Genomic DNA, 27,413 nt, shown 5'->3' with positions numbered 1-27,413 from the left:
AAGGAGATCAAGACACGATTACAGTATAGATTGGAGCGACTCTATTTAGCAGTAACAGGGCTATAAGAAGTCAGTCACTTATCTTTTGTCTCTCTGATGAAAACATGAGCCCACTCCCTTCCCAAACCATCTACAACTTATCACAAAAAATTTGTCAACAAACTTAATTTTCTGGTTTGAGGGCTAAGGATTGATTTTTTTTTAACAAAAATATTGAATTGATTTCAGGATTGTTAGCAAGCATTTTAGCGAACAAAATTATGTTAAATGACAATCTAAATGAGCAACGCAGTACTGCCTTCCATGTTGGCTCACCCCCCACGCCTACTGGGTTTCCCCAGACGCCTTAGATATGCAGGAGGGATGAGTAGGTGGATCAATCCCTGGGAGGACCCCAAAATCCACCTTCTTGGCGGGTCGTACGCGAGGGAGTGGCAACAACGAGCAGCCAAAACCCTACAGGATCAATCAACAGCGAAGATGAGTGCACCCACGCGCCAGCCCAACCCCTGGATGAAGTCATCTAGCACAGCATCTATCTCAGTGACAGGGCACCCATTGTAGCCACAGCACTCACCTGCCCCTGTGCAGCTTCCCCCGGTGAGTAGACAGATTCGGCTGCCAGCCGGAGAGAGATGCTCGCTCCCCGCTAGGCGTGACCAGATCAGATGCCTGATTATCATAGGTCCCGTCCGTATTCTCGGGAAGCTTTGGTCTTATATACATTGGATCCACCAATCTACCCTCCATCCTAGTGGAGCGATCCAGAACAACATCTTAGAAAGATAAAATCGAGGACTAGAATTGTGACGTCGCGGGATATTAGGAAGCCTAGAAATAAGAATAAGAGACCAAAAATCGGACGCCCCTATAAAATCAGGAACGATCTGGTACCAATCCTGCCCAGCATGATGAGTTCTTCCGCCCACCGCCTTCCATCAGAGACTCGACAAACCACGCACAGGCATCCGCCTCACCTCAGGCAGCTGTGCTGCATTCATCTCTCTTAGGACCCAACAGCCCTGCTCTTACATGCTCCACTGCTTCCCATCTGTCGGGGCTCCCAGCAGAGCGGTGCCCCGAGACCTAGTGGTGCCCTAGGCGGCTGCCTGTTCTGCCTATGGTTAAGGACGGCCCTGGTTCCTAGGGTAGACCAGCATTTCTCAGATTGGGGGTCCAGACCCAAAAAGAGAGTTTCAGGGGGTCACAAGGTTATTTTAGGGAGTCACGGCACTGCCACCTTTAAGTCTGTGCTGACTGCAGAGCTGGGAAGCTGGAAGGCAGAGGCTGTTGGCCGGGGGCCCAGCTCTGAAGGCAGTGCTACACCAGCAGGAGTGCAGAAGTAAGCATGGCAATACCATACCATGCAATGCTACCCTTACTTCTGTGCCGCTGCTGGCGGCGGCTCTGCCTTCAGAGCTGGGATCCCGGCCAAGAGCCGCCACCCTCCAGCTACCCAACAATGAAGGCAGCGCCACCGCCAGCAGCAGCACAGAAGTAAGGGTAGAAGTTCCGCAAGCCCCCTTACAATAACCTTGTGACCCCAACTCCTTTTTGGATCAGGATCCCTACAATTACAAAACTGTGAAATTTCAGATTTAAATAGCTAACATCATGAAATTTACGATTTTTAAAATCCTATGACCAGAAAATTGACCAAAATGGACCATGAATTTGATAGGGTCCTAGCTGTAGCATTTGTAATAATAATCCCCAGCTCTGCTATGGCTTTTTTCATCAAATCTTAAAGTGCCGCACAGAGGAGGTCAGTATCATCACCCCCATTTTACAGAAGGGAAAACTGAGGCACAGCCAGGACTAAAACCCAGATCGCCTGAGTCCCAGTCTAGTTCTGTATTCACTCAGACATGCTGCCTTGACAGCTCAAGACTTGATTTCTGTTCTAGGGTGTGATACACACCAATGCAGCCCCTTCCCCAGCAGCCCCTTCTCTGGTGCCTTCACAGATCCACAGATGCAAAGGCCAGAAGGGCCAGTATGATGGATCTTCTAGTCTGACCTCCTGCATAGCACATGCCAGAGAAGCTTCCGCAGGGATTTCTGCATCAGCCTTTCTGGCCCCTGCCAATCTTCCCAGTGCAGGTCTCCCCCAAACTCCTATGGTAAAGGATAGATTGTGAGCACCTTGGGGCATGGGCCGTATTGATGTTCTGTGTCTGTACAGCACCTAGCACCATAGGATCTGTCCAGGACTGGGGCTCTGAAGCGATACTGCAATGCAAATAATTAATAACAACAACAAAACCCAATGGCCTAAACCAGCCCTGCCCCTTGTGCAGGCGTTCTCACCAGTGGAAAGGGAGTGGCAAACGCTGACATCTGGGGACCCATTGCACCAGGGTAAGGGACTGCACAAGAGTTGGGGCAATGGAGGCTCTGGTCCCAAGAGTTAGGAAGGGATTTAAACCCTCATGCTTCAGGGCACCTGCTGCCCTCTGACTGTGCAGGGTCAGGACGTAACTTTCTCTGTGAGCAGATTATTTGCCAGTTGGCTATAGCAGGGTTTTTGCACTTTCCTCTGAAGCAGCTGGCACTGTCCTGGAGACAGGAGAGTGGCTAGATGGGCCCCTGCTCTGCTCCTGCCTGGCAATTCCTCTGCACTCTCCACAGCACTGCATAGGTGGAGGAGGGTTCTTCCCAGAAGGGAACCCGGTTCAGTGTGGCGATTTCCCTGCCTTTGCCTGGGACGGGTACGGAACCCATCAGCACTGGAGCGTATCCAAGGAGATGATTGAATCCGCAGTGCTGCTGTTCTACCGCTGAGTTCGGAAAGGCTGGCATGACCCAGTGAAGGACTCTGCATCGCTCCAGATACAGCTGCTCCCTGGGAGGAGAATTATGGCCACAACTGTGGACATCTGTGATGCAAATAAAGAAAGTGAAGTGCGCTGGGGTCTCGGTGTGATTTACTCCCCTTATGACCCAGAGAGGGCTGAGAGGTTCTGAGCTGTCACTGTTCTTGGGGCTGGATTCTGCAATCCTCTCCATTCAGAGCTGGGCCTGAGGCTGCAATTCACAATGATCAGCTCAGCCTCTGCAGCCCTGTTCTCTGCCGGGCTGTTGCTGGGTTAGGCGGTGACCAGGCAGCTCTCAGAAAGCGAAGTCCCGTTTGTTCACAAAAAAAGCATTTCTGAGCAAACGTCTCTGAACGAATAAACAGTGTATCCGAGGTCTAGCTCAGCAGGTGCTCACCACCGCCCCCAGGGTGACCCTGGCAGGTTTTTAAGTGCTTCAAATCCTGCCACAGGTGTTGTCTGGTCACCAGTTCAGGTCATTTCTTGGACCCTCCTTTGATCAGGCTGATCTTTTATACAGTATCATTACTTTTTTCTTATGAGGCCTTTAACCAGGTCCAACCAGTCAATAATAGTCCCCAGAGGACCAAACTTCACAAGCCTTGTTACCAACACTGTTTGTGTGTTGGAGATTTGTGTTAATTACCCACCTGTTGTCTTTCTTTCCTTGAGAAAACAGCTCTTCTTTCACCCATGGAGCCAGGAATACCATCACTAGCCAGCCCCTAAAGATACAGATCCCACTGATAGAGTTGATACAAAAGTCTTTGAATATTCCATGTCTTCGTAGCTCTGCATCTGTCACAGACGTAACTTTCCCAAGGTCGTCCAGCAATCCACTGACAGAGCCAGGAATAGACTGTAGGTCTCCTGAGCCCCAGTCCAATGATTCATCCACTAGGCTATGCTCCCTCCCCTTGCTACAGGTGGGGCTGGTTGCACACCCAATTATTAGTGCCTCCCACTGCCCAGGACAAGACCCTGTTCTCAGCTCAATCTAAATTTGCCAGACTTCAACCCTTTGGGCTGCAGTTTTCCATGCCAGCTGTCTGCCTCATGGCGGGTTTCATTATTAATTATTTTTATTATTATTATTTTCAGCCAAAGGGTTCAGTGGTTTCTGAGACCAAGAACATTGTTTTTCGCACATGATGCCATTCTGACAACATTTTATCTGCACTGCTCTAGCCCGCCATGGCGTGGGGCTGGGAGTTGGGATGGTCTTTGGGTCAGGGATGTGCCTTTTGCCAGCCTGGTGAACATCAGCCCAAACTTGGGCAGAGTATAAGCCTTTTGGAAAACTGCACTTCACATGTGCTTGGTAGAAGTTTTTTTGCTTGTGGCAGCTAAATTCCCTGAAGATTCCATTGTGACCATCAGGGTCCAGAAAGGCCAAGGAGAGAAAAGAAGGTTTAAACCCTAAAAATAAGCAGATAAATTCCTCTGATTGTGTTCACTGTTAGTAGACTAGAAGGTCTTTTATGAAAGCTTGTAACGTTCTAAGTTCAATAATGATTATAAGGGACAAACACACTGTGATTCCGAATCGATGTATTTGTGTATACAGAAAACTGTGCTCGTAATCTGTGCTATGAATTCAACTACACCTCACAGCAGGGAGGTGAGCAGGCAAACAGGGGGTGTTGGTCACCCTAGCAGTGGAGATGTTGTGACTGATTGTCACACCCCGCGGGTGCATTTGGGGAGCCGATGGAACCGCTGTGGCCCCTAACACTTCAGGTGGGCTGGCCTCTCTCACACTGCTCTGCTGGTGACACAGCCAGGCTCTCCAGGCCCTGTTATCACCCAGCATGACAGCAGGTGGTGCCACACACACAACTGAGTTGTCTTTGTGCTTTACCTAAGCCACTTATGGACAAACAGGAGACACCAACCAATTTGTTCCAAGTTAAGTTTGTGGAAAAATAAAGGTGCCAAAATGGAGTTTAGTATCATGTGATCTGGTCACATACCCTTGCGTGCTCCGTTTCCAGGGCGGCTCACCAGGTGGGGGATAAGCTTCTCCCAAGGCCTATTGTTTCCTTAATGGATGAATAGGCCATTCACAATCAGCTGTCTAGACTGGAAGCATCTTACCTACTGGGTGTCACCCAGGTGTAACCACACTTGAAATACAGACACATAGTCAATCTTCATAACTCCAAATACAGAAATGATACATGCACACAAATAGGATAATCATATTCAACAAACCATAACTTTTTCATGGACATCTCACATGACACTTTTTGTACAAGATGCATCAGAGCTATGTCATAATCATATCATAATGATACCTCTATGATGCAAATGGGGTGCAGTGCCACAGATGTGTCTGCAGGTTTTGAATAGGTTGTTCTGGCAGGGCCTGATGCTGCTTTGAGTTGGTGGGTCTTGGTATTTGGAGAGTTGGCTTCTGACGATGAGCTTGGCAAAGTTGGGGGTTGTTTGAAGGGCAGAAGAGGGGGTTTGGGATTGATTGATTTCAGGATGTGGTCCCCATCAAGTATAGGTTGTAATTGTTTGATGATATCCCGTATAAGTTCCAGTGTAGGATGGTAAGTGACAAGCTGGCGTGTGTAGTTAGTGGGGCAGTTTTCTGCATTGAAGCAGGTTCTCTCAAGGTAGCTGGGTGGCCCATTCCATGATGAAATCGAGTTCGCTGGTAGAGTGTCCTTGTTTGGTGAAGGTGCTTTAAGTGTGTTAAGGTGTCTATCCTGAACCTTCTCTCAAAGCATGTCCTGTGGTATTTGAGTGCCTGTGTCATAAACAGATAGCTAAGGGTTAATGTTTCTTTTACCTGTAAAGGGTTAACAAAGGGAACCAAACACCTGACCAGAGGACCAATCAGGAAACTGGATTTTTCAAAATCAGGGAGGGAAATTTTGGGGGGTCTGAGTCTTTTTGTCTGACTCTCAGCTATGAGAAGTTCTTTCTATCTCTAATCTTCTGTTTCCAAATTGTAAGTACAGGTTAGGAAACAATATAGCCTTTTATGTTGTTTTGGTGTATTTACAGTGTGTTTTGCTGGAATGTTTCAATTGGATATCTTTAATAATCAGACTGTTTATTCATATTTTTCTTATAAGCAATGCCCTGTTGGTCACTTGATACAGAGATTATGTTCCTGTCATTTTTTCTTTTTTTTTATAAAAAGTTTCTTTTTTAAGACTTCGTTTGATTTTTTCTCTCGGGTAGGCTAAGGAACGAAGGGAAGGGGAATTCTCTTTGTGTTAGATCTATGGAGGGTGAAGCTCTGCAGCACCAGGGAATTGGTGAGAGAAAGGAAAGACGGGGGGAGGGGAAAAGCTGTTCTCTGGTGTAACTCTTGAGTCCGGGCGGGAAGAAGCTACGGGGAAGAGAGATAGAATCTTTTCTGTTTTCTTGTCTTTGGGTTTGTCTCTTTGTGGAAGAGAGGAGACCTGCTTCTTGGTATTGTGATGTATAAGAGATTGCATCAGTAACTCTCAGGTTAGCCCGAGAGGAAAGTCTGGTGGAGAGAGAAGGGGAAGGGAAGTGGGTTATTTTCCCTTTGTTGTGAGACTCAGCTTCTGAGTCCTTGGGGTTCCCAGGGAAAGTTTTGGGGGACCAGAGCGAGGCAGGCGCTGTAATTCCTGTCTGGTGGCAGCGAGATAAGATCCAGGCTGGTAATTAAGCTTGGAGGTTCATGCTAGGCACCCAGATTTCTGGACACTAAGGTCCAGATTTGGGAAAGAGGCTTATGATAGCCTGCCTTAAGAGGGCTGGACGGCTTTCTCTGCCTTCCAGTCAAGAACTGACCCTGTGAATTGTGCGGACAGAGAGGGAACTAGATTTGGCTTGTTGAGGTTGAGCCTGAGAGGCCCACCGACAAAGGAATCATTTCAAGACTTCTCGCCACAGCTGCCAGCCCAAACCCTGATCGAGCATGTGCCCAGCTGTCTGAGTTCATATCCTGGGCTCTTTCAGAGGATTAATCATCCATTTTAATGTTGAGGTCACAATCAGTCTCAATGATTCCGCCATCACTATGGCGAGGGATCTCTTTAGTGCCAGAGAACCCGGCAGACAGCAGAGCTGAGGAAAGGAGCCCTGGAAAACAAACCCCAGAAAGGAGAAGGCCCATCAGGGATCAGATTCCAGAAGGCAGAAAGCCAAGGGAGAGTCCAGAAAGGGGAGAGTGCAGCCAGGGCCGTCCTTAGGATTTATGGGGCCCTACGCAGTATTATTAAACTGGTGCCCCTATGCCCAATGGCAGCTCGGGCTCGCAGCCTGGCAAGGGGGAAGGACAAGGCAGCAAGGGATACCGAGATGCCCAGCCCGCCTCATGGTGGAGGAGAGTCCAAGTTCCCTGCAGAGACCCCCATACCCTCACACAGAATGCGCGGCACCGGCGCATTCGGCTCTGTGAATATGGCCCCTGCCGAAGGAAATTGCATTGCACACTGGGTGTGTGGGAGCCGAACCGCTCTTACCTGCTGTCATGAGCGGTGAATGAAGCTGCCGCTTGGAGAGCCTAGCTCCCCTGCCCACCTGTGGCCCTGCCCATACTCCACCCCTGCTCTGCCCCAGACACCACCCCCAGTGCCCAGGCCTTGCCCTCTCCCCACTGTCTCTCTCCTCTCTTCCCTTCCCCTCCCTGATCACCTCCTTCCAGCCAAACCCCTGATCCCAAATGAAGCAAATGACATTTGAAAAAAAAAATTCTTCTGCAATTTCTTTCTAAATAAAATGGAGCATGTTTTCCACTGCACGCCAGGAGGCGAAGACTGGACATGCAGAAGGTAACTAATTAAAAGCACTAAACTTGGGAATAAAAAATGTAAGTCACAGGTTTTTTGATATACCCTGAAGTTTGTCAGAGATTTATTTGCAAAAACTTAGTAGTAAGGGTGAGTCAGCTGTCCTGCTGAATACAACTGTCATAAATATAGAGAGAAGGGTAGCATAAAATCCCTCCTTGGCAGCTGTACTGAATCGCCTTACCTGTAAGGGGTTTATCAGTTCAAATAACCTAGCTGGAACCTGACCAGAAGGACCAGTTAGGAAAGAAGATACTTTCAAATCTGGCGGGGGGAGGATTTGTTTGTCGTTCTCTTTGTTGTTCCCTCTCTGGATGGAGGGAGAGACCAAGCAGGTATAACATCTCCTGAAAATATACCTAGAATAATCCATCTAAAACTACAGAAAATGTAAGTAGGCAAGGAAATGTGTTAGGTTATCTTTTGCTTTAGCTTGTGAATTTTCCTATGCTACAGTGATAGTTTTATTCCTGTTTTTGTAACTGTGAAGTTGAGCCAGAGGGGAATCCTCTGTATTCTAAATCTTTTATTTACCCTGTAAAGTTACCTTCCATCCTGATTTTGCAGGTGTGATTCTTTTATTTTTTTCTTTATAAAGAAAGTCCTTCTTTTAAGAACCTGATTGCTTTTCAGGGTCCTGAAGACGAAGCATCTGGTCTGTGCTCACATTGCTAACCATTTGGTTGGTATATTATTCTCAAGCCTCCCCAGGAATGGGGGTGAAGGGGCTTTGGGGTATTGGGGGGATAGGGATTCCAAGTGACCCTTCCCTGAATTTTTGTGTAAATCACTTAGTGGTGGCAGCAATACTGTCCAAGGACAAGAAAAAGAAATTTGTGCCTTGGGGAAGTTTTTAACCTAAGCGGGTAGAATATAAGCTTAGGGGGTCTTTCATGCGGGTCTCCACGTCTGTATCACAGAATTCAGGGTGGGGAGGGAACCCTGACAACAACAATAAATATCATGGACTAAATGATGCAGCTCTTCTCTGTTTTACATTTTCTTAATCAGTATTTCTAAGCTGATTTTATAATTGAAATGTTCTCTTAAGCCTTCATAAAGTAATCATTCCAGATTACTATATATTTAACTCACTGAAACAAAGACATTATTTTAAATTAATCAGTCACAGAGGTTTAGTGTCAATAACAATGTTCACTGCTTTTAGAAAGAGAGAACACTAATTTACTTTGTGTGATCTCCATAACAATAGACATGTTTATGAAATTTCACCAATGTTTAAAAATACGTTTCCAAAGATTTTAGGCATAACTAAAGATTTTATATCTTACTGATTATACTAGAGGGTTCTTTTGAAACTAATTCATCAAATAGAAGTAAAGAAAGGGAAACTCATTTATCCAGCTATCTCGCAGGAAAGGGGAGTTGTTCCTCTAAGGGCTTTCTTCAAGAGTTTTTCAGAGATGTGCTTTTATCATCTTCAGCAACACACTAATGAAATATTTTTAAAGCAAATTATAAACTAAATTAGTCCTGTAGACTAACGTGTTCTGAGTAAATATTACAATAATGCACAACTGTTTTTGTCAGTAAATTCAGAAACTGACAGTAGATACTTGGGGGTTGGCAAATGCCTGTTAAATGGCTTTATTTCCACTTGAATGGCTCTTTAACCGTTTCAGTGTTGTGCTCATAGGGCTGACAGGCTAGAAGGCTTTTTTACTTTTAAATTACTGTATCCCCTCCGGAGTAAGAGTCATCAGGCTGCAGCAGCTAGCTGTGAGAGCCCGCAGGAAGAGTCAGAACAGGGATAGGATGATGTGGAAGGGAGGACACTAAGACCCAGAGGTGCCCCAAACTTTCAGCAGGTATGCTGCATATGCCTAAGGATGGCCTTGAGTGCAGCAGAGCCAGAGACAAGAGGGCAGAAAGTTCAGAGGAGCTGGAGCCTGGGCAGCAGCACAAATGAATCCTAGCTTGGTCAATAATTTACCATCAAGGACAACCAGGTCCACCCTTGTGGCTAAGACAGGGATAGAGCATGGAGACACTAGCACTGCCAGGGGGAAATCACACCACGACAACTCAGCATGCTGGTGCTGTGGTGACTGCATGGTTACCAGAGGGAGATTACAGTTTTGTGGGGCCATGGGCCAGAGCAAGTGGGAGCCCCACCCCAACCCACCTACAGTCCCCCACCACCCCTTGCTCGGTCGGGACATGGGGCCTTCCCCTGCTCCCTGGCAGAAGCGCTGGGCAGGTGGAGCAGGTTGCTTTGGCCCAGTGGATAATCCTCCGCTGGTGGTTACAATGGCGGTGGCAGTGATTTAACTCCTGAAAGTTATGAGTTTAGGTCAGTGTTGTACTGGGAATTACAGCCCAAGGATCAAAGTTCCCCCAAGCCAATGGCTTAGCAGGCTGGTGCAGTTGTGGCATGTGTGTTTCACAGCCAATGGTACACAAGGGAGGGACGTGCCAGCATCACGTCCAGCTGCCTTTGAGTGACCTAACCCGATGGATTGGTTTGAGTGACCTAACCCGATGGATTGGGTACCTGCTTTGCTGCTGGGTGAGCTCACAGTGGCCTTTCACTGCGAGATTGAGCGAGACCCAAACACAAAACTTTCAGGATTATTAGGCACCGTAACCACTGCAGGGGTGGGGTGGCAGGGGGGCCATGGGGCCGCCCAACTCCACCACGTCTCATCCCCAGTCAGTGGGGATCCGCCCACAACACACTGACCTTGTAGTTGGCCAGCTCTCAAGCAGACGGTTGTCTAGTTCCTCTGAGCTACTTCCTATCTCCCTTACGGGGTGTACCTGGATCTGTACGGGTTCTGCTGGGTTGTCCAGGTAGAAGGCCAGCGGCAGTCCCAGCAACTTGTCTGGAGCTTGGTCTGCGGGTGGCTCTGCCAGAGTCGGCCAGACCTCAGCACCACAGGGCCCTGCGGCAGTCCCCAGCTCGGGACCAGGCAGGAGGCGTCTGGCTCCTTCAGCAGCTGCCTGCCAACTGAGCTCCCAGACCTGCCTTTTGTACTTCCTGCCCCTCCCATTGACTTCCAGTGGGAGGGGTGAGCACAGCCTGGCTCTGCCCACCAGGGCTCTGCGAGTGGTCCCTCTCCCTCTGGGTCCATGGGACGCCATTCCGCCTCACTACACCTCTCCTCCCATAAGTCCAGCTATGGTCTTCAGTTCTGGTATCTGGTATCTCAACACCCCCCCAAGAGAGACAAAAAGTCTGCTTTGGCATTATCTTTACTTGCCCTGTGTCTGATGGTAAAGGCATATGGCTGGAAGGTAAGATACCGCCTCATGGTATCTTTCATGGTGTATAGCCATTTTAGGGGTGCGTGGTCGGTGATCAGTACGAAAGGGGCTTCAAGAAGTTAGTATCTTAAGGCATTAATAGCCCATTTAAAGGCGAAAGCCTCCTTCTCTATAACTGAATAGTTGCAGTCTCAGGGGAAGAACTTGCAACTGATACAGAGGATGGGATGCTCTGCTCCATACACCTCCTGGAAGAGGACCACCCTGAGCCCCACCTCTGAGGCATCTGTTTGGACCAGGAACTCATGGCTGAAGTCAGGGCTCAAGAGCACAGGTTCCCGACACAGGCTCTCTTTCAGGGCTTGGAATGTGTCCTCACATTCTGCCGACCAATGTACCTGGCGCGGGCTGCCTTTGGTTAAAAGCCATGAGAAGTGCTGTAATGGATGCAAACTCGGGGACAAAACATCAGTAATACTCTGCCGAGCCCAGAAACTGTCACACCTGTTGCTTCATAGTTGGTATTGGGCAGGCCTGCAGCACCTGGACCCTCCCTACGAGGGGGTGGACGAGGCTTCGCCCCAGGGTGTATTCCAGGTATGTAGTCTCCCGCTATCCAATCCGACATTTCTTTGGGTTGGCAGTGAGGCCAGCACCTCGGAGGGTTTGCAGCACAGCAACTACCTGGTTTAGATGATCTTCCCAAAGGTGACTGTAGATCACTACATCACCTAGGTATGCTGCCACGTAATCTATATGGGAGCTTAGGAGTCAGTCCATCATGCGCTGGAAGGTTGCCATGGCTCCATGGAGGCCAAAGGGCACCCAGGTGAAGTGGAATAACCCAGTCGGGGTGGCAAACACTGTCTTCTTCCTGGAGCTTGGGTCCAAGGGGATTTGCCAGTACCCTTTTGTGAGACTGAGTGTTGTGATGTACATGGCTGTTCCGAGATGGTTGAGGAGGTCAATGATCCGGGGCATTGGGTAAGCATCAAACTTTGAGATCACATTTACCTTCTGGAAGTTTCTACAAAATCAGAGAGTCCCATTGGGCTTCGGGACTAACACAATGAGACTGCGCCATTCACATCGTGATCACTTTACGACCCCCAACTCCACCATTGCTTGGACTTCCCTCTCAACAATCAGGGGCGGGTGGTCTTCTGGACTGCCTTCCCAGGGTCTGGATAGTATGCCACACAACCGTGGTCTGGTCTGGGAGTGCGGTGAAAGTTTTGCAGAAGATCTTCAGCAGACTTGTTTCTGTTGCTCGGCTGACAGGCTGTCCCCCAATTGTGGTTCCTCTGTCTCAACCATATCAGGAACCTGGGGTCCTAGGGCTGGCTCGGGAGGGTACGGGGCAATCAACAGACCCACACAGGCACCCCATGACTTCAAGAGGTTTATGTAGTAAATCTGCTTCTTCTTTTTCCCATCCGGCTGATAGATCTCATATGTAACAGATCCCACCCAGCGGACTCTCTTGTAAGGCCCCTGCCAGCAGGCTAAAAGTTTTGACTCCTCTGAGAGGAGCAGGAGAAGCACCCTGTCCCTGGGCTCAGACGTGTGGGACTGGGCCCCCTGACTGTAGTTTCACTCCTAGGCTCCCTGGGCCACTTGCAGATTTTCTCTCTCAAGGGCCCTGACCCGAGTCAGGCATCCCTGCAGCTGCAGAACGTACTGCAAGAGTCCCTGGGCGGCTGACAGGGTATGCTCCCAAGTCTCTCTCATCAGATCCAACAGGCCCTGGGGCTGGTGGCTGTAAAGGAGCTTGAAGGGAGAGAATTTGTTAGATGATGGTGGCACTTCCCGGATAGCAAGCAATAGAAGTGGGATCAGCTGGTCCCACTGGCATAATTCTTATGGGAGGAAGTTTCATAGCATGTCTTTTAGGGTCCTGTTAAAACACTCAACCAGCCCATTGGTCTGTGGGTGGGTACAGTGAGGTCTGTAGATTCTTAATGCCCAATATGGTGCACACTTGGTGGAGCAGACGGGAAGTGAAGTTGGTCCCTTGATCTGTTAGGACAGTGGTCGCCAACCTTTCCGTGTGGCGGGTGCCAGACGACTAGCCACCGAGGAGAGTGGCCGCTGGACAAACATCCACCGAAATGCCACCAAGAAGTAGCATCATCAAGAGGTGTCGCCGCCACAATGCCGCCGAAAATCATCAGCATTTTGGCGGCATTGCTTCTTAACATTGTCGCTTCTCGGCAGCATTTCAGCGGCTACTTGTCCGGTGGTCAATAGGCGGGTGCCCATAGATGCCCCGGTGGGCACCCATAGATGCCCCAGGGGGCACCATGTCACCCGCGGGCACCAGGTTGGGGACCACTATGTTAGGATCTCCCAGGGTAATCCAACTTGGGCAAAGATCTATACCAGCTCTGCCACGATGGTGTGGGCAGTGGTGTTCCATAATGGGACCGCCTTGGGGAAGAGGGTAGCGTAATCCATCAGGACAAGGCTATACTGGAATCCTGCATTACTCTTCAGGAGGGGTCCCACCAGGTCCAGTGCAACCTGCTCAAAGGAGTCCTCCACTACGGGCAAGGGAACCAAGGTGGCTTTTGACATTCTAGGGGGGCCGGCAAGCTGGCACTTGGGGCATGAACTGCAATAATCTCTCACCTCATGATGGACCCCTTGGCCAGAAGAAGCAAGATAGGATTCGGATCAGTGTCTTCTCTTGTCCTAAATGGCCTGCTGCAGGAATATCATGGTTGAGCTTCAAGACAACCTTCCTATGACATTGGGGGACAACCAATTGGCTCCTGACTTCCTGCGTCTGGGGGTCCCAATTGACCCAATAGAGGTGATCACCAGTCAGCTGAAATCAAGGCCACTGTGCAACTGTCAGGGGATCAGTCACATCTCCGTCAACCTGGGCTACCTACTCGTAGGCCCAGCTGAGGGTTGGGTCGTCCTTCTGGTCATGGCAAAAATCTGTAAGGGAGTTCATCGTGGGGGAAGTCTGAAGGGAACGCCAGGACTGTGGGTTCATCAGGAAGGCCCCCTTGGGGTTCCTCATCCTCATACTCTCCTTCCATGACAGGATCTCCCTCCATAGCTATCCAGGTGGAGGGTGTCCCAAGACCAGCATTCTGCAGCAGGTTAGCAAACCTCAGCCAGTCCTGACAAAGGATGACTGGACAGGGGCGTGTGGGGGCCAACCCCACTGTCATAACATGCATCAGTCCATTGATGGTCAGAGAGATCCAGGTGCTGGGGTATGACTTGATATCCCTGTATATACATTGGAGTCATATCTCTCCATCTGGTTGTGCGAGATCAGGGCCAAACTCTTGGCTGACAAGGGTTTGGCCACAGCCCGAGTCTATGAGGGCCGTAATTCATTTTTGCCCAGCTTCCATGGTGGTTGTGAGCTTCAGGGTGGACTGCCTGCAGGCCCAAGACTCACTGGTATTGACTTGGCCAAAGCTACAGTCCATCTCACGACATTCACGTTGTAAGTGGCCAAACCGGCTGCAGGAGAAGCAGGGTCCCACCTCTGATTGGCCGGGCCATGGAATCGCCTCCATGGTGGGACTGGGGTCATAGCCTCGACTCTTCTTGTCTGAGCCATCAGAATATCAGTGCCAGGTGGACTCAGGTTGTCGAGGGGTGTCCCGGGCACTGGCATTAGGGGTTTGGGCTCCAGGGTATTGTTTGGCCTTGGGCCAGGGCTCCCTTGCCGGGCCAGGGAGCATCAACACAGGCATTGAGGTCAGGTCCTGGGTTCCTTGTCCAACAGGAGCCTCAGCGGCCAAGAAGTCCTCCATTAAGGTAACAGTCGCACTAAGAGTTGTGGGTTGGTGCTGGAGTACCCAAGCCCTACACTGAAGCAGGAGGACATGGACAAACTGTTCTAGGGTGATCAGTTCCACAACCTCACTGGCTGAGTGTCACTCAAAGTGTAACCACTGTCAGCAGAGGTTCTTTATCTCCTGGGCCACGACCCGTGGGCAGGCCCCCGGTGGGTAAGTTTTAGCCTGAAATCGCACGCAGTTGATCTCCGGTGTGATGTCTAAGGCATCTAAAATGGCCATCTTTATGTGTCCATACTCTCATGCCTCATCGATTGGGAGTCCATGATAGGTGGTCTGGGCTGCCCCCATCAGGTAGGGGGCCAAGAAGTTGGCCCACTGCTCTGAAGGCCACCCAAAAAACACCGCCACCCACTCAAAGGTTACAAGAAACGCTTTGGGGTCATCAGTAGGTCCCATCTTGGAAAGGTGTACGGGCAATGGAGAAGCAGGGGGATTCATTGCTTCCCCTGGGGTTAGCCTACTGGGTCTGGGCAGCAGGACTACGAGCTTTTGGAGACACTGTTGCTGCTATTCCCTGTGTTGGGCCCCCAATTCCCGGAGCAGTTGCTGTTGTTGGGAGACTAGTTGCTGCACCAATTGTTGTTGTTGCTGCTATTTGCTCTTGGCCAGATACTTAATGAGCTTGTCAAGCTCCATCTCTCCGACTAGGGATATCAAAGACGTGGCATATGCAGGACCCCTTAATGGAGGGGTAAGGTCGATACCCGCATTCTTCACCAACTGTAGTAGGATCATGGTGGCCTCTCCGCCTCTGGGTCAGTGGGAGGCCACCCCACCTCACTACGTCATGGGGCGTTGCTCACAGTTGGGGAATTAGCCGAGTCACACTTGGCCTGTAGCTCTGGTCGGCACTCAGGGCAGGGGACAGGCAGTTAAGGTCTTTAGCCTACATTCAGGGCAATGCAGATTATGTGGCTTGAACATGTACTCCAGGCCGAGCACTGAACAAACTGTTCAGAGCCCAGGCCCTTAGTCAGGGAGGGGCAACAAGTCCTCCAGGCTCTGGATGGGGTAGAGCACCCAAACACAGTCTAGGGGAGCTCAGGCAGGGTTAGAGCCTAGTGTCCTCACGCAGAGGCCCGTAGGTGGATGCAGGCCCTCTGGCCTATGCAGGGGTGGGATAGCAGGGGGGATGCAGGCCCGCCCAACTCTACCACATCCCAGTCCAGGGCCCTAACAGTGGCGGAGGGGTCCGTCACTGGGTTAGCGGGGATCTGCCTGCAACATACTGACCTTGTAGCTGGCTAGCTGTCAAGCAGACGATTGTCTAGTGCCCCATGGCTACTTCCTTTCTCCCCCTCAGGGCTATCAGGAAGGAGTTAAAATTCAGCCAGCAGAAAAGACAGAAACTGCTGAGAAGCAAGGACATCGTTTCTGTCAATATATGATAACTTAGCTCAGCTGTTAGAACAGAATAAACCCTCCCTTCACAGCCCACCGGATATCTGTAAGCACTCATCCCTACCCCCCAGACCCTGCCTCCTTCCCCCGCAAGGTAGTCATAGACATTTGATACAATTAGGATGATCTCTATATGTACGTACTGGTCTTATTTTTATCTTTGGTCAGGGTTCTCTCTTGACTTGTAACAATGTCTGTCTCTGTATGTACAGATAAATGCAAATGAATTGATAAGAGACAGAATATAACTGGCCACTATGGCACCATATTTTCAAAGCTGCTTGTCAGTCTTCCCGGTACAGTGAATAAACCCCCTTCAGTATCGTCTGTGTTTGCCTGATTCTTGGGAAAAAGAATCGTTTTGCCTAACAGGGTGTACCTGGGTCCATAGGGGTTCTGCTGGGTTGTCTGGGTAGAAGGCCTACGGCAGTCCTGGCAACTTGTCCAGGGTTTGGTCCACGGGTGGCTCTGGCGCGTTGGCCAGTCCTCAGTGCTGCAGGGACCTGCGGCAGTCCCCAGCTCAGGAGCAGACAGGAGGCATCTGGCTCCTTCAGTGGCTGCTTGGCAACTGAGCTCCCACACCCATCTTTTGTACTTCCTGCCCTGCCCATGGACTTCTGGTGGGAGAGGTGAACTCCACCCAACAGGGATCTCCAAGTGGCCACTCGATGGGAGGCCACTCTGTCTCACTACAGTCCCAGAATTATGTTTGCTTTTTTGCAGCAGTGTTACACTGTTGACTCATATTTAGCTTGTGGTCCACTTTGACCCCCAGATCCTTTTCCACAGTACTCCTTCCTAGGCAGTCATTTCCTATTTTGTATGTGTGCAACTGATTGTTCCTTCGTAAGTGGAGTACTTTGCATTTGTTCTTATTGAATTTCATCCTATTTATTTCAGACCATTTCGCCAGTTTGTCCAGATCATTTTGAATTATAATCCTATCCTCCAAAGCACTTGCAACTCCTCCCAGCTTGGTATCATCCACAGACTTTGTAAGCTTACTCTCTATGCCATTATCTAAATTCTTGATGAAGATATTGAATAGAACCAGACCCACAACTGACCCCTGCGGGACTTCTCTCATTATGCCCTTCCAGCATGACGGTGAACCACTGATAACTGCTCTCTGGGAACTGTTTTCCAACCAGCTGTGCACCCATCTTACAGTAGCTCCATCTAGGTCAGGGGTTCTCATGACAATTTTTCTGGTTGCCTCAGAGTGCGGCCACCAACTCTTGCTGGTGGCTGCCATTATAATTTTAACTAAAATTCCTAATTAAGTTTAGGAAAGACAAAGGCCACGTCTAGACTACGCGCCGGATCGGCGCGTTAAAATCGATTGCTCGGGGATCGAAATATCGCGTCTGGTCTGGACGCGATATCTCGATCCCAGAGCGTGCTTAGATCGATTCCGGAACTCCAGCTAGACGACCGGACTTCCGGATTCGACACAGCGAGCCGCGCGGATCGATCCCGCGCGGTGAAGACGGGTGAGTAAATCGATTTTAGATATTCGATTTCAGCTACGCTATTCTCGTAGCTGAAATTGCGTATCTAAAATCGATTTAATCTTGTAGTGTAGACCTGGCCAAAGACATAAATATGCAGATATACATGTCCAAATCATTCCATTGTATTTATGCTGGGATTTTTTGCAGACTCAGTAATAAAAATAATGTACACTTGTCTCTATTCTTTACTCAACCTAAACAGAATAAAAACGCAACTAAAGTGCTTTGCACAGTCTTGTCATTTTTATTGTTCTTTAGTTTGCGTTTTTGGTTACCTTTTTAAAGACTTGTTAGCTAATAAGTCTACTGCTGTGAAAAGTGATATTACCAAATATCACTTTTCACAACAACAGACCTACTCAGCCCTGGCAAGCCCTGGGACAACTTAAGCCCTGGATGGGAGGAGAGTAGGGGCACAATGGAGGCCATAGGCAATGGGGAGAATGGATGGGCAGGGCAGGGGAGGCAGTGGAGGCCAGGGGGAATGGATGGGACTCCAAGGAAGGTGGAGAACTCACTAGCAGTTTGCTCCTCTAGCATTTGTTTCTCCAGAGGGGGGCAGGACCCAACCTCTCCTGGTAGCCTCAGGGCAAGTGGTACTGCTTTTCACCCTTTCCCCATCACCATCCAAGAGGCTGTGGCTGCAAGAAAAGCCCTTGGTGGTCGCATGCAGCCGCAGTGGCACATTTGAGAAACGCTGACTAGGTTGAATCTCCCTAGTTTGTTTATGAGAAGGTCATGCGAGACAGTATCAAAAGCTTTATTAAAGTCACGCTATACCACATATACCGCTTTCCCACATCCACAAGGCTTGTTAGCCCGTCAGAGAAAGTTATCAGGTTGGTTCGACACAATTTATTTTTCACAAATCCATGCTGACTATTACTTATCACCTTATTATCTTCTAGATCTTTACAAATTGATTACTTAATTATTTGCTTCATCTTTCCGGTTACAGAAGTTAAGCTGACTGGTCTGTAATTCCCCGGGTTGTCCTTATTTCCCTTTTTATAGACAGGCACTAGATTTGCACTTTTCTAGTCTTGTGGAATCTCTTCTGTCTTCCATGACTTTTCAAAGGTAATCGCTAATGGCTCAGATATTGCCTCAGTCAGCTCCCTGAGTATTCTAGGATGTATTTCACCAGGCCCTGGTGACTTGAAGACATCTAACTTGTCTAAGTAATTTTTAACTTGTTCTTTCCCTATTTTAGCCTCTGATCCTACCTCATTTTCACTATGTTAGACGTCCAATCGCCACCAACCTGCTTGGTGAAAACTGAAACAAAGAAATCATTAAGCACCTCTGCCATTTCCACATTTTCTGTTATTGTTTTCCCCCCTCATTGAGTAATGGTCCTTCTTGTCCTCGGTCTTCCTCTTGCTTCTGATGCATTTGTAGAATATTTTCTTGTTACGCTTTATGTCTCCAGTTTGATCTCGTTTTGTGCCCTGGCCTTTCTAATTTTATCCATATGTACTTGTGTTATTTGTTTATATTCATCCTTTGTAGTTTGACCTAGTTTCCACTTTCTGTAGGTATCTTTTTTTATTTTTGATCACTGAAGATCTCTTGGTTAAGCCAGGTTGGTCTCTTGCCGTACTTCCTATCTTTCCTATGCAGTGGGATATGTGGATGATGAATCCTCTGAAAGAGACCAGGATTTGCACTCAGACAGCTGGGCACCTGCTCGATCAGGGTTTGGGCTGGCAGCTGTGGTGAGAAGTCTTGAAATGATTCCTTTGTCAGTGGGCCTCAGGCTCAGCCTCAACAAGTCAAATCTAGTCCCCTCTCCATCCGTGCAATTCAAAAGGTCAGTTCTTGACTGGAAGGCAGAGAAAGCCGTCCAGCCCTCTTGAGGCAGGCACTCAGATACCACAGGACATGCTTTGAGAGAAGGTTCAGGATAGACACCTTAACACGCTTAAAACCGTCTTCATCAAACAAGGACACTCCACCAGCGAAGTTGCTCTCATTATGGAATGGGCCACCCAGCTACCTTGAGAGAACCTGCTTCAATGCAGAAAACTGCCCCACTGACTACACACCCCAGCTTGTCACTTACCACCCTACACTGGACCTTATACGGGGTATCATCAAGCAATTAAAACCCATACTTGATGGGGACCACATCCTGAAATAAATCATTCCCACACCCCCTCTTCTGCCCTTCGAACAACCCCCAATTTAGCCAAGCAAGCTCGCACATATCAGGACCCACCAACTCAAAGCAGCATCAGGCCCTGCCAGAACAACCTATTCAAAACCTGCAGACACATCTGTGGCACTGCACCCCATTTCCATCATAGCAGTATCATTATGATATGATTATGACATAGTTCTGATGCATCTTGTACAAAAAGTGTCATGTGAGATGTCCATGAAAAAGTTATGGTTTGTTGAATATGATTGCCCTATTTGTGTGCATGTATCATTTTTGTATTTGGAGTTATGAAGATTGACTATGTGTCTGTATTTCAAGTGTGGTTACACCTGGGTGACACCCAGTAGGTAAGATGCTTCCAGTCTAGACAGCTGATGTGAAGGGCCTATTCATAGTAAGGGGTCATTAAGGGAAACAATAGGCCTTGGGAGTAGCTTATCCCCCACCTGGTGAGCCTCCCTGGAAACGCTTCAGAAAGCCTATGGACAATAGCTGCTATGACTCCTCGGGAGCAGGCAAGGGTATGTGACCACATCACATGATACTAAACTCCATTCTGGCACCTTTATTTTTCCACAAACTGGGCAGGGAACTTAGCTTGAAACAAAGGGTTCCTGCCATATGGAGAAACTATATGAGGTGGGGAGTGACGTCATGATTTGCCTTCACTCCCCCACAACTCAAAACCTAAAAGAAGCTCTGGAAGACGAAGAACTGGGAACGGATCAGGGGAACCCAAGCTGCAAGGCAGATAGATGCAGCTTGTGCCTTAAGAATCCGCAAGCCTGCTTGTATCATCAGTCAGGATGACATATTGCTAATTCAAACTCCATCTATCCAGTATATTAGGCTTCACTTGTGTTTTCTTTATTTGCTAGGTCATCTGTTTTGATCTGTTTGCTATCACTTATAATCACTTAATGTCCATCTTTCTGTAGTTAATAAATTTGTTTTATGTTTAATCTTAACCAGTATGTTTTGAGTGAAGTGTTTGGGACAATCTCAGCTTAGTTATCACAGGCTTGTTGCATATCTTCCCTACATCAAGGGGGGAGCAAACACTATTAATGAGCTTGTGCTATATTAATCCCTGTGCAGTGCAAGATGGACTAAATTCTGGGTTATACTCCAGTAGGCATGCCAGGCTGGGGAGCTGGCAAATTGGCTGGTGTCTCCTGTTTGTCCATAAGTGGCTTAGGTAAAGCACTCAGGTAACTCAGTTGGGTGGGTGGCACCACCTGCTGTCATATTGGGTGATATCAGGACCTGGAGATCACCTGGAGATACCAGGACCTGGAGATATCAGGTCTGGCTGAGTCACCAGCAGAGCCGTGTGAGAGAGGCCAACCCATCTGAATTGTTAGGGGGCACAGCGGTTCCATCCGCTCCCCAAATGCACCCCTGGGGTGTGACAATCTGTCACAACAGCTCCACTGCTAGGATGACCAACATCTCCGGTTTGCCTGCTCACCTCCCTGCTGTGACTGTAGTTGAATTCATAGCACTGTTTATGAGCAGTTTTTTCTATACACAAATGCATCGTTTCGGGCTCACAGTTTGTCCACATCTCTTATAATCATTACTGAACTTAGAACATTACAAGCTTTCATAAAAGACCTTACTCGGTATGTTCTTCTAGTCTAGTAACAGTGAACACAATCAGATGAATTTATCTGCTTATTTTTAGAGTTTAAACCTTCCTTTCTCTCCTTGGATGTCTGGACCCTGATTGTTATAATGGTATCTTCAGGGAATTTAGCTGCCACAATCAAAAAAGCTTCTACTGAGCACATGTGAAGTGCAGTTTTCCCAAAGACTTATACTCTGGCTAACTTTGGGCTGATTTTCACCAGGCTGGCAAAAGACACATCCCTGACCCAAAGACCATCCCAACTCCCAGCCCCACGCCATGGTGGGCTAGAGCAGTGCAGATAAAATGTTGTCAGAATGGCATCATGTGCGGAAAACAATGTTCTTGGTCTCACAAACCACTGAAACCTCTGGCTGAAAATAATAATAATTATTAATAATAAAAATCATGAATAATGAAACCCGCCATGAGGCAGACAGCTGGCATGGAAAACTCCAGCCCAAAGGGTTGAAGTTTGGCAAAGTTAGATTGAGCTGAGAACAGGGTCTTGTCCTGGACAGTGGGAGGCACTAATAATTGGGTGTGCAACCAGCCCCACCTGTAGCAAGGGGAGGGAGCATAGCCTAGTGGATGGAGCATTGGACTGGGGGTTAGGGGACCTACAGTCTATTCCTGGCTCTGTCAGTGGATTGCTGGACGACCTTAGGAAAGTTACATCTGTGACAGATGCAGAGCTATGAAGACAGGGGATATTCAAAGATTTTTGTATCAACTCTATCAGTGGGATCTGTATCTTTAGGGGCTGGCTAGTGATGGTATTCCTGGCTCCATGGGTGAAAGAAGAGCTGTTTTCTCAAGGAAAGAAAGATAACAGGTGGGTAATTAACACAAATCTCCAACACACAAACAATGTCGGTAACAAGGCTTGTGAAGATTGACCCACTTGGGGAATATTACGGACTGGTTGGAGCTGGCTCAAGAGACCGACAAAGGAAAAAGTAACGATACTGTATAAAAGTTCAGCCTGATCAAGGAGGGTCCAAGAAATGACCTGAATTGATGACCAGACAGGACCAGTGGCGGGATCTGAAGTACTTAAAAACCTGCCAGGGTCACCCTGGGGGCGGTGGTGAGCACCTGCTGAGCTAGACCTCGGATACACTGTTTATTGGGTTCAGAGACGTTTGCTCGGAAATGCTATTGTTGTGAATAAACGGGACTTCGCTTTCTGAGAGCTGCCTCGTCACCGCCTAACCCAGCCACGGCCTGGCAGAGAACAGGGCTGCAGAAGCTAAACTGACCTCACCTCTGCTGAGCTGATCGTTGTGAATTGCAGCCCAGGCCCCGCTCTGGAGGGAGGGGATTGCAGAATCCAGCCCCGAGAAGAGTGACAGCTGAAGGCCTGACATCAAGGTGGGAGTCCCTCATGGAGACATGAGGGGGAGAGGTGCAGGTAACTCAGGAGCTGTGACAACTTCATCACTTCCTGGGCTGTCCTCTTTGGTAAAGTGCTCTGAGATCTAGGGATCCAGAGAGCTAACTAAGGGCTAGGTGTTCGTCATGAGAGCAGTGCCTGATCCTGACTGGTGCTGAGAACCTTTCAGCCCTCTCTGGGTCATAAGGGGAGTAAATCACACCGAGACCCCAGTGCACTTCACTTTCTTTATTTGCATCACAGATGTCCACAGTTGTGGCCATAATTCTCCTCCCAGGGAGCAGCTATATCTGGAGCGATGCAGAGTCCTTCACTGGGTCATGCCAGCCTTTCCGAACTCAGCGGTAGAACAGCAGCACTGCGGATTCAATCATCTCCTTGGATACGCTCCAGTGCTGATGGGTTCCGTACCCGTCCCAGGCAAAGGCAGGGAAATCGCCACACTGAACCGGGTTCCCTTCTGGGAAGAACCCTCCTCCACCTATGCAGTGCTGTGGAGAGTGCAGAGGAATTGCCAGGCAGGAGCAGAGCAGGGGCCCATCTAGCCACTCTCCTGTCTCCAGGACAGTGCCAGCTGCTTCAGAGGAAAGTGCAAAAACCCTGCTATAGCCAACTGGCAAATAATCTGCTCACAGAGAAAGTTACGTCCTGACCCTGCACAGTCAGAGGGCAGCAGGTGCCCTGAAGCATGAGGGTTTAAATCCCTTCCTAACTCTTGGGACCAGAGCCTCCATTGCCCCAACTCTTGTGCAGTCCCTTACCCTGGTGCAATGGGTCCCCAGATGCCAGCGTTTGCCACTCCCTTTGCACTGGTGAGAACGCCTGCACAAGGGGCAGGGCTGGTTTAGGCCTTTGGGTTTTGTTGTTGTTATTTATTATTTGCATTGCAGTATCGCTTCAGAGCCCCAGTCCTGGACAGATCCTATGGTGCTAGGTGCTGTACAGACACAGAACATCAATACGGCCCATGCCCCAAGGTGCTCACAATCTATCCTTTACCATAGGAGTTTGGGGGAGACCTGCACTGGGAAGGTTGGCAGGGGCCAGAAAGGCTGATGCAGAAATCCCTGTGGAAGCTTCTCTGGCATGTGCTATGCAGGAGGTCAGACTAGAAGATCCATCATACTGGCCCTTCTGGCCTTTGCATCCGTGGATCTGTGAAGGCACTAGAGAAGGGGCTGCTGGGGAAGGGGCTGCATTGGTGTGTATCACACCCTAGAACAGAAATCAAGTCTTGAGCTGTGAAGACAACGTGGCTGAGTGAATACAGCACTAGACTGGGACTCAGGCGATCTGAGTTTAGTCCTGGCTGTGCCTCAGTTTTCCCTTCTGTAAAATGGGGGTGATGATACTGACCTCCTTTGTGCGGCACTTTAAGATTTGATGAAAAAAGCCATAGCAGAGCTGGGGATTATTATTACAAATGCTACAGCTAGGACCCTATCAAATTCATGGTCCATTTTGGTCAATTTTCTGGTCATAGGATTTTAAAAATTGTTAATTTCATGATGTTAGCTATTTAAATCTGAAATTTCACAGTGTTGTAATTGTAGGGATCCTGACCCAAAAAGGAGTTGGGGTCACAAGGTTATTGTAGGGGGGCTTGCGGAACTTCTACCCTTATTTCTGTGCTGCTGCTGGCGGTGGCGCTGCCTTCATTGCTGGGCAGCTGGAGGGCGGCGGCTCTTGGCCGGGATCCCAGCTCTGAAGGCAGAGCTGCCGCCAGCAGCGGCACAGAAGTAAGGGTAGCATTGCATGGTATGGTATTGCCACGCTTACTTCTGTACTGCTGCTGGTGTGGCACTGCCTTCAGAGCTGGGCCCCCGGCCAGCAGCCTTTGCCTTCCAGCTTCCCAGCTCTGCAGTCAGCACAGACTTAAAGGTGGCAGTGCCGTGACTCCCTAAAATAACCTTGTGACCCCCTGAAACTCTCTTTTTGGGTCTGGACCCCCAATCTGAGAAATGCTGGTCTACCCTAGGAACCAGGGCCGTCCTTAACCATAGGCAGAACAGGCAGCCGCCTAGGGCACCACTAGGTCTCGGGGCACCGCTCTGCTGGGAGCCCCGACAGATGGGAAGCAGTGGAGCATGTAAGAGCAGGGCTCTTTGTCTGCAAAATCAGTAAGAATGTCATTGTATGACAAGACAAAGTGATGTCTTGTTTGATTGCAAGAATAGCAAGACCAGTCAAGTGTTCCTGACTCCATGTAGAGTCGAGATAGTTTTAATGAGCTTTAGTTCTGAGAAACCGTTCTCCTGTGCTACTGTTACAGGAATTGTCAGTAATACGAGTGGCATGTACACATTAGGATATATTGTCAACAAGTTTGCTGGTATGAGAAAACTGTACATGTCCATTATCGATTTTGCATGTGGCAACATTGGGAACACGTACTCAATTCTTCATACAGTTCAAGTCCATAATCAAAAATCGCCGTGCTTCAGGAGGCTCTTCTAGGTCAGGTCCCCCAACGCAGTGCCACAGGTGCCATGGCGTCCGCAGGGGCCTCTCAGTGCACCTGCGTACTGGCCAGCAGACAAGCATCCGCCGAAATTGCCACTGAAATTCGGCGGCATTTGCGCAGATGCCTCTGGGATGACGCCGCTTGCCGCGATAAGCAGCGTCATCCAGAGCGTCGCCGCTGAATACTCCGATTTTGGGCGGCATTTTCGGCGGATGCTCGATTCACTGCCATGGTCCTTGTCTGGGACCGCCAAAAAAAAAAGTTAGGGACCACTACTCTAAGTGCTTCACTTGTGTCATTAGTTGCTCTTGTTTTCCCTATTTAGTTGAAGTTAGTCCTGCTCAGCGCCGCTGCCAGCTGAGTGAAGGAACTCCAAGGCTGAAGCCGGGTTTGAGTGGCTTCAGCCAGTGTATCAGCCGCCTGCCTGCTCGCTTGCTGCCAGCCTGGGTTCTTGGGGGTCCCAGGCAGCAGTGGGTGTGAGTGAGGCTGGTGGCCGGGGACCTTGAGTGGCAATGGGGCACAACGGACCCCGGACAGTGGCAGGCTGAGAGGCTCAGCCCACGCTGCATGCCATCAAAATAGCTCACGTGCCAGCCTTTGGCACATGTGCTTGTAGGCTGCCGACACCTGCTCTTATAGTAAGGAGATGGCATACTTACAGTTGTTGGAGGATCTTATTTCGCCGTAAACAGGGCTACAGAAAGTCAGTCAACATTTTTATGTTTCTCTGATGAAATGGCCCACTCCCTTCCCCATACCAAACTTATCACAAAAATTGTCAACAACTATTTCTGGTTTTGGCTTAAGAGAAGATTTGATTTTTTTTAAAAAATATTGAAATTGAATTCAGGATTTGTTAGCAAGCATTTTTACGAACAGATTGTTAAATGACAATCTAAATTGGGCAACGCATACTGCCTTCATGGTTCGCCCGCAGTCTACTAGTCCAACAGCTGAAGTAGAGAAGAAGTGGAAAACTGCAGGACCCCAACCACCTCTTGGGTGCAGATGCAACACAGCAGCAAACCCTCAGGTCCAATCACACACAATGGCACCACCGCCAGCCCAACAGAACCTAGTGAAGTTAGCACAGCATCTATCTCAGTTGACAGGCACCCATCTAGCCACGCAGCTCATCCTGGCCCATGCTGCGCTCCCCCGGATGAGATGGATCGGCTGCCGCACCGGGGAGGCGACCACGCTCCCCAGCTAGGGTTGACCATATTCCAGATGTCCTGTTTCTAATAGGACGTTCCCGATAATTTGGGGCCTTTGTCTTATATAGGTCCAATTACCCCACCTAGCGGTGCCCGACAGCACATTTTGAAAACATCGGGACAGGGGTGGCTGGGGATGGAGCACTATATTGAGAAAAACCAAAATCGGGGATCTGCCCCATAATCATTGACATCTGGGTCACCTGCAGGTGACGTTATCTTCCCCCACCCTTCCCAGAGACCCCAGCAGCCCATCCCTCCCTCAAACTGGTTGATTTCCTTCTCTTTAGGAACCCAACAGCACTGCTCTTACATGCTCCACTGCTTCCCTCTGTCGGGGCTCCCAGCAGAGCGGTGCCCCGGACCTAGTGTTTGCCCAGGCGGCTGCCTGTTCTGCTGGTTATGCGGCCCTGGTTCTAGGTAGACAGCATTTCGCAGATTGGGGGTCCCAGACCCAGAAAGAGAGTTCAGTGGGGTTCACAGGTATTTTGAGTCACGGGCACTTTGCCACCTTTAAGTCTGTGCTGGAATGCAGAAGACGCTGGGAAGCTGGAGGCAAAGGCTGCTAGGCCGGGCCCAGCTCTGAAGGCAGTGCGCACACCAGCAGCAGTACGAGTAGCGTGGCATACCATTACGCATGCAATGTACCCTACTTCTCTGCCGCTGCTGGCGGCAGCTCTGCCTCAGAGCTGAGGATCCGGCCAGGCCGCGCCTTCCGCTGCCCAGAAATGACGGCAAGCGCCACACGACCAGCACAAGCAGACACCGAAAATAAGCTGTGAACGTATCCGCAAGGCCCCCCTACAATAACCTTATAATGAATGACCACCAACTCCTATTTTGGAGTCAGGGATCTACAATTACACCACTAGTGATACTTTCAGAATTATAAATGCTAACAAATCACATAGAAATTAACATCTTTATTAAATCTCCCCGATGACCCGAAATGACCAAAATGGACCAACTGCT

The 27,413-nt window shown here is 49.2% G+C and overlaps 2 protein-coding genes across 6 annotated transcripts in view; one reads left to right on the top strand and one right to left on the bottom strand.

The window, feature by feature from the left end:
• Window positions 1-27,413, top strand: part of LOC116816132 (intelectin-like protein) — a 111,791-nt gene that overhangs the window by 11,553 nt on the left and 72,825 nt on the right. The window lies entirely within an intron of this gene.
• LOC116816131 (intelectin-like protein) overlaps window positions 23,012-27,413 on the bottom strand; it is a 12,043-nt gene continuing 7,641 nt past the window's right edge. For both annotated transcript variants that reach the window (XM_032765143.2, XM_032765142.2), the window contains exon 7: window positions 23,012-23,251. In XM_032765143.2, the coding sequence (XP_032621034.1) occupies window positions 23,099-23,251 (153 nt within the window). In that variant the 3' untranslated portion in view covers window positions 23,012-23,098. The remainder of the gene's footprint in view (window positions 23,252-27,413) is intronic.

The sequence above is a fragment of the Chelonoidis abingdonii genome, chromosome 11, assembly GCF_003597395.2.
Source record: "Chelonoidis abingdonii isolate Lonesome George chromosome 11, CheloAbing_2.0, whole genome shotgun sequence".
Taxonomy (NCBI): Eukaryota; Metazoa; Chordata; order Testudines; family Testudinidae; genus Chelonoidis; species Chelonoidis abingdonii.
The sequence above is the reverse complement of the archived record's forward strand: the minus strand, read 5'-3'. Positions and strand labels throughout refer to the sequence as shown.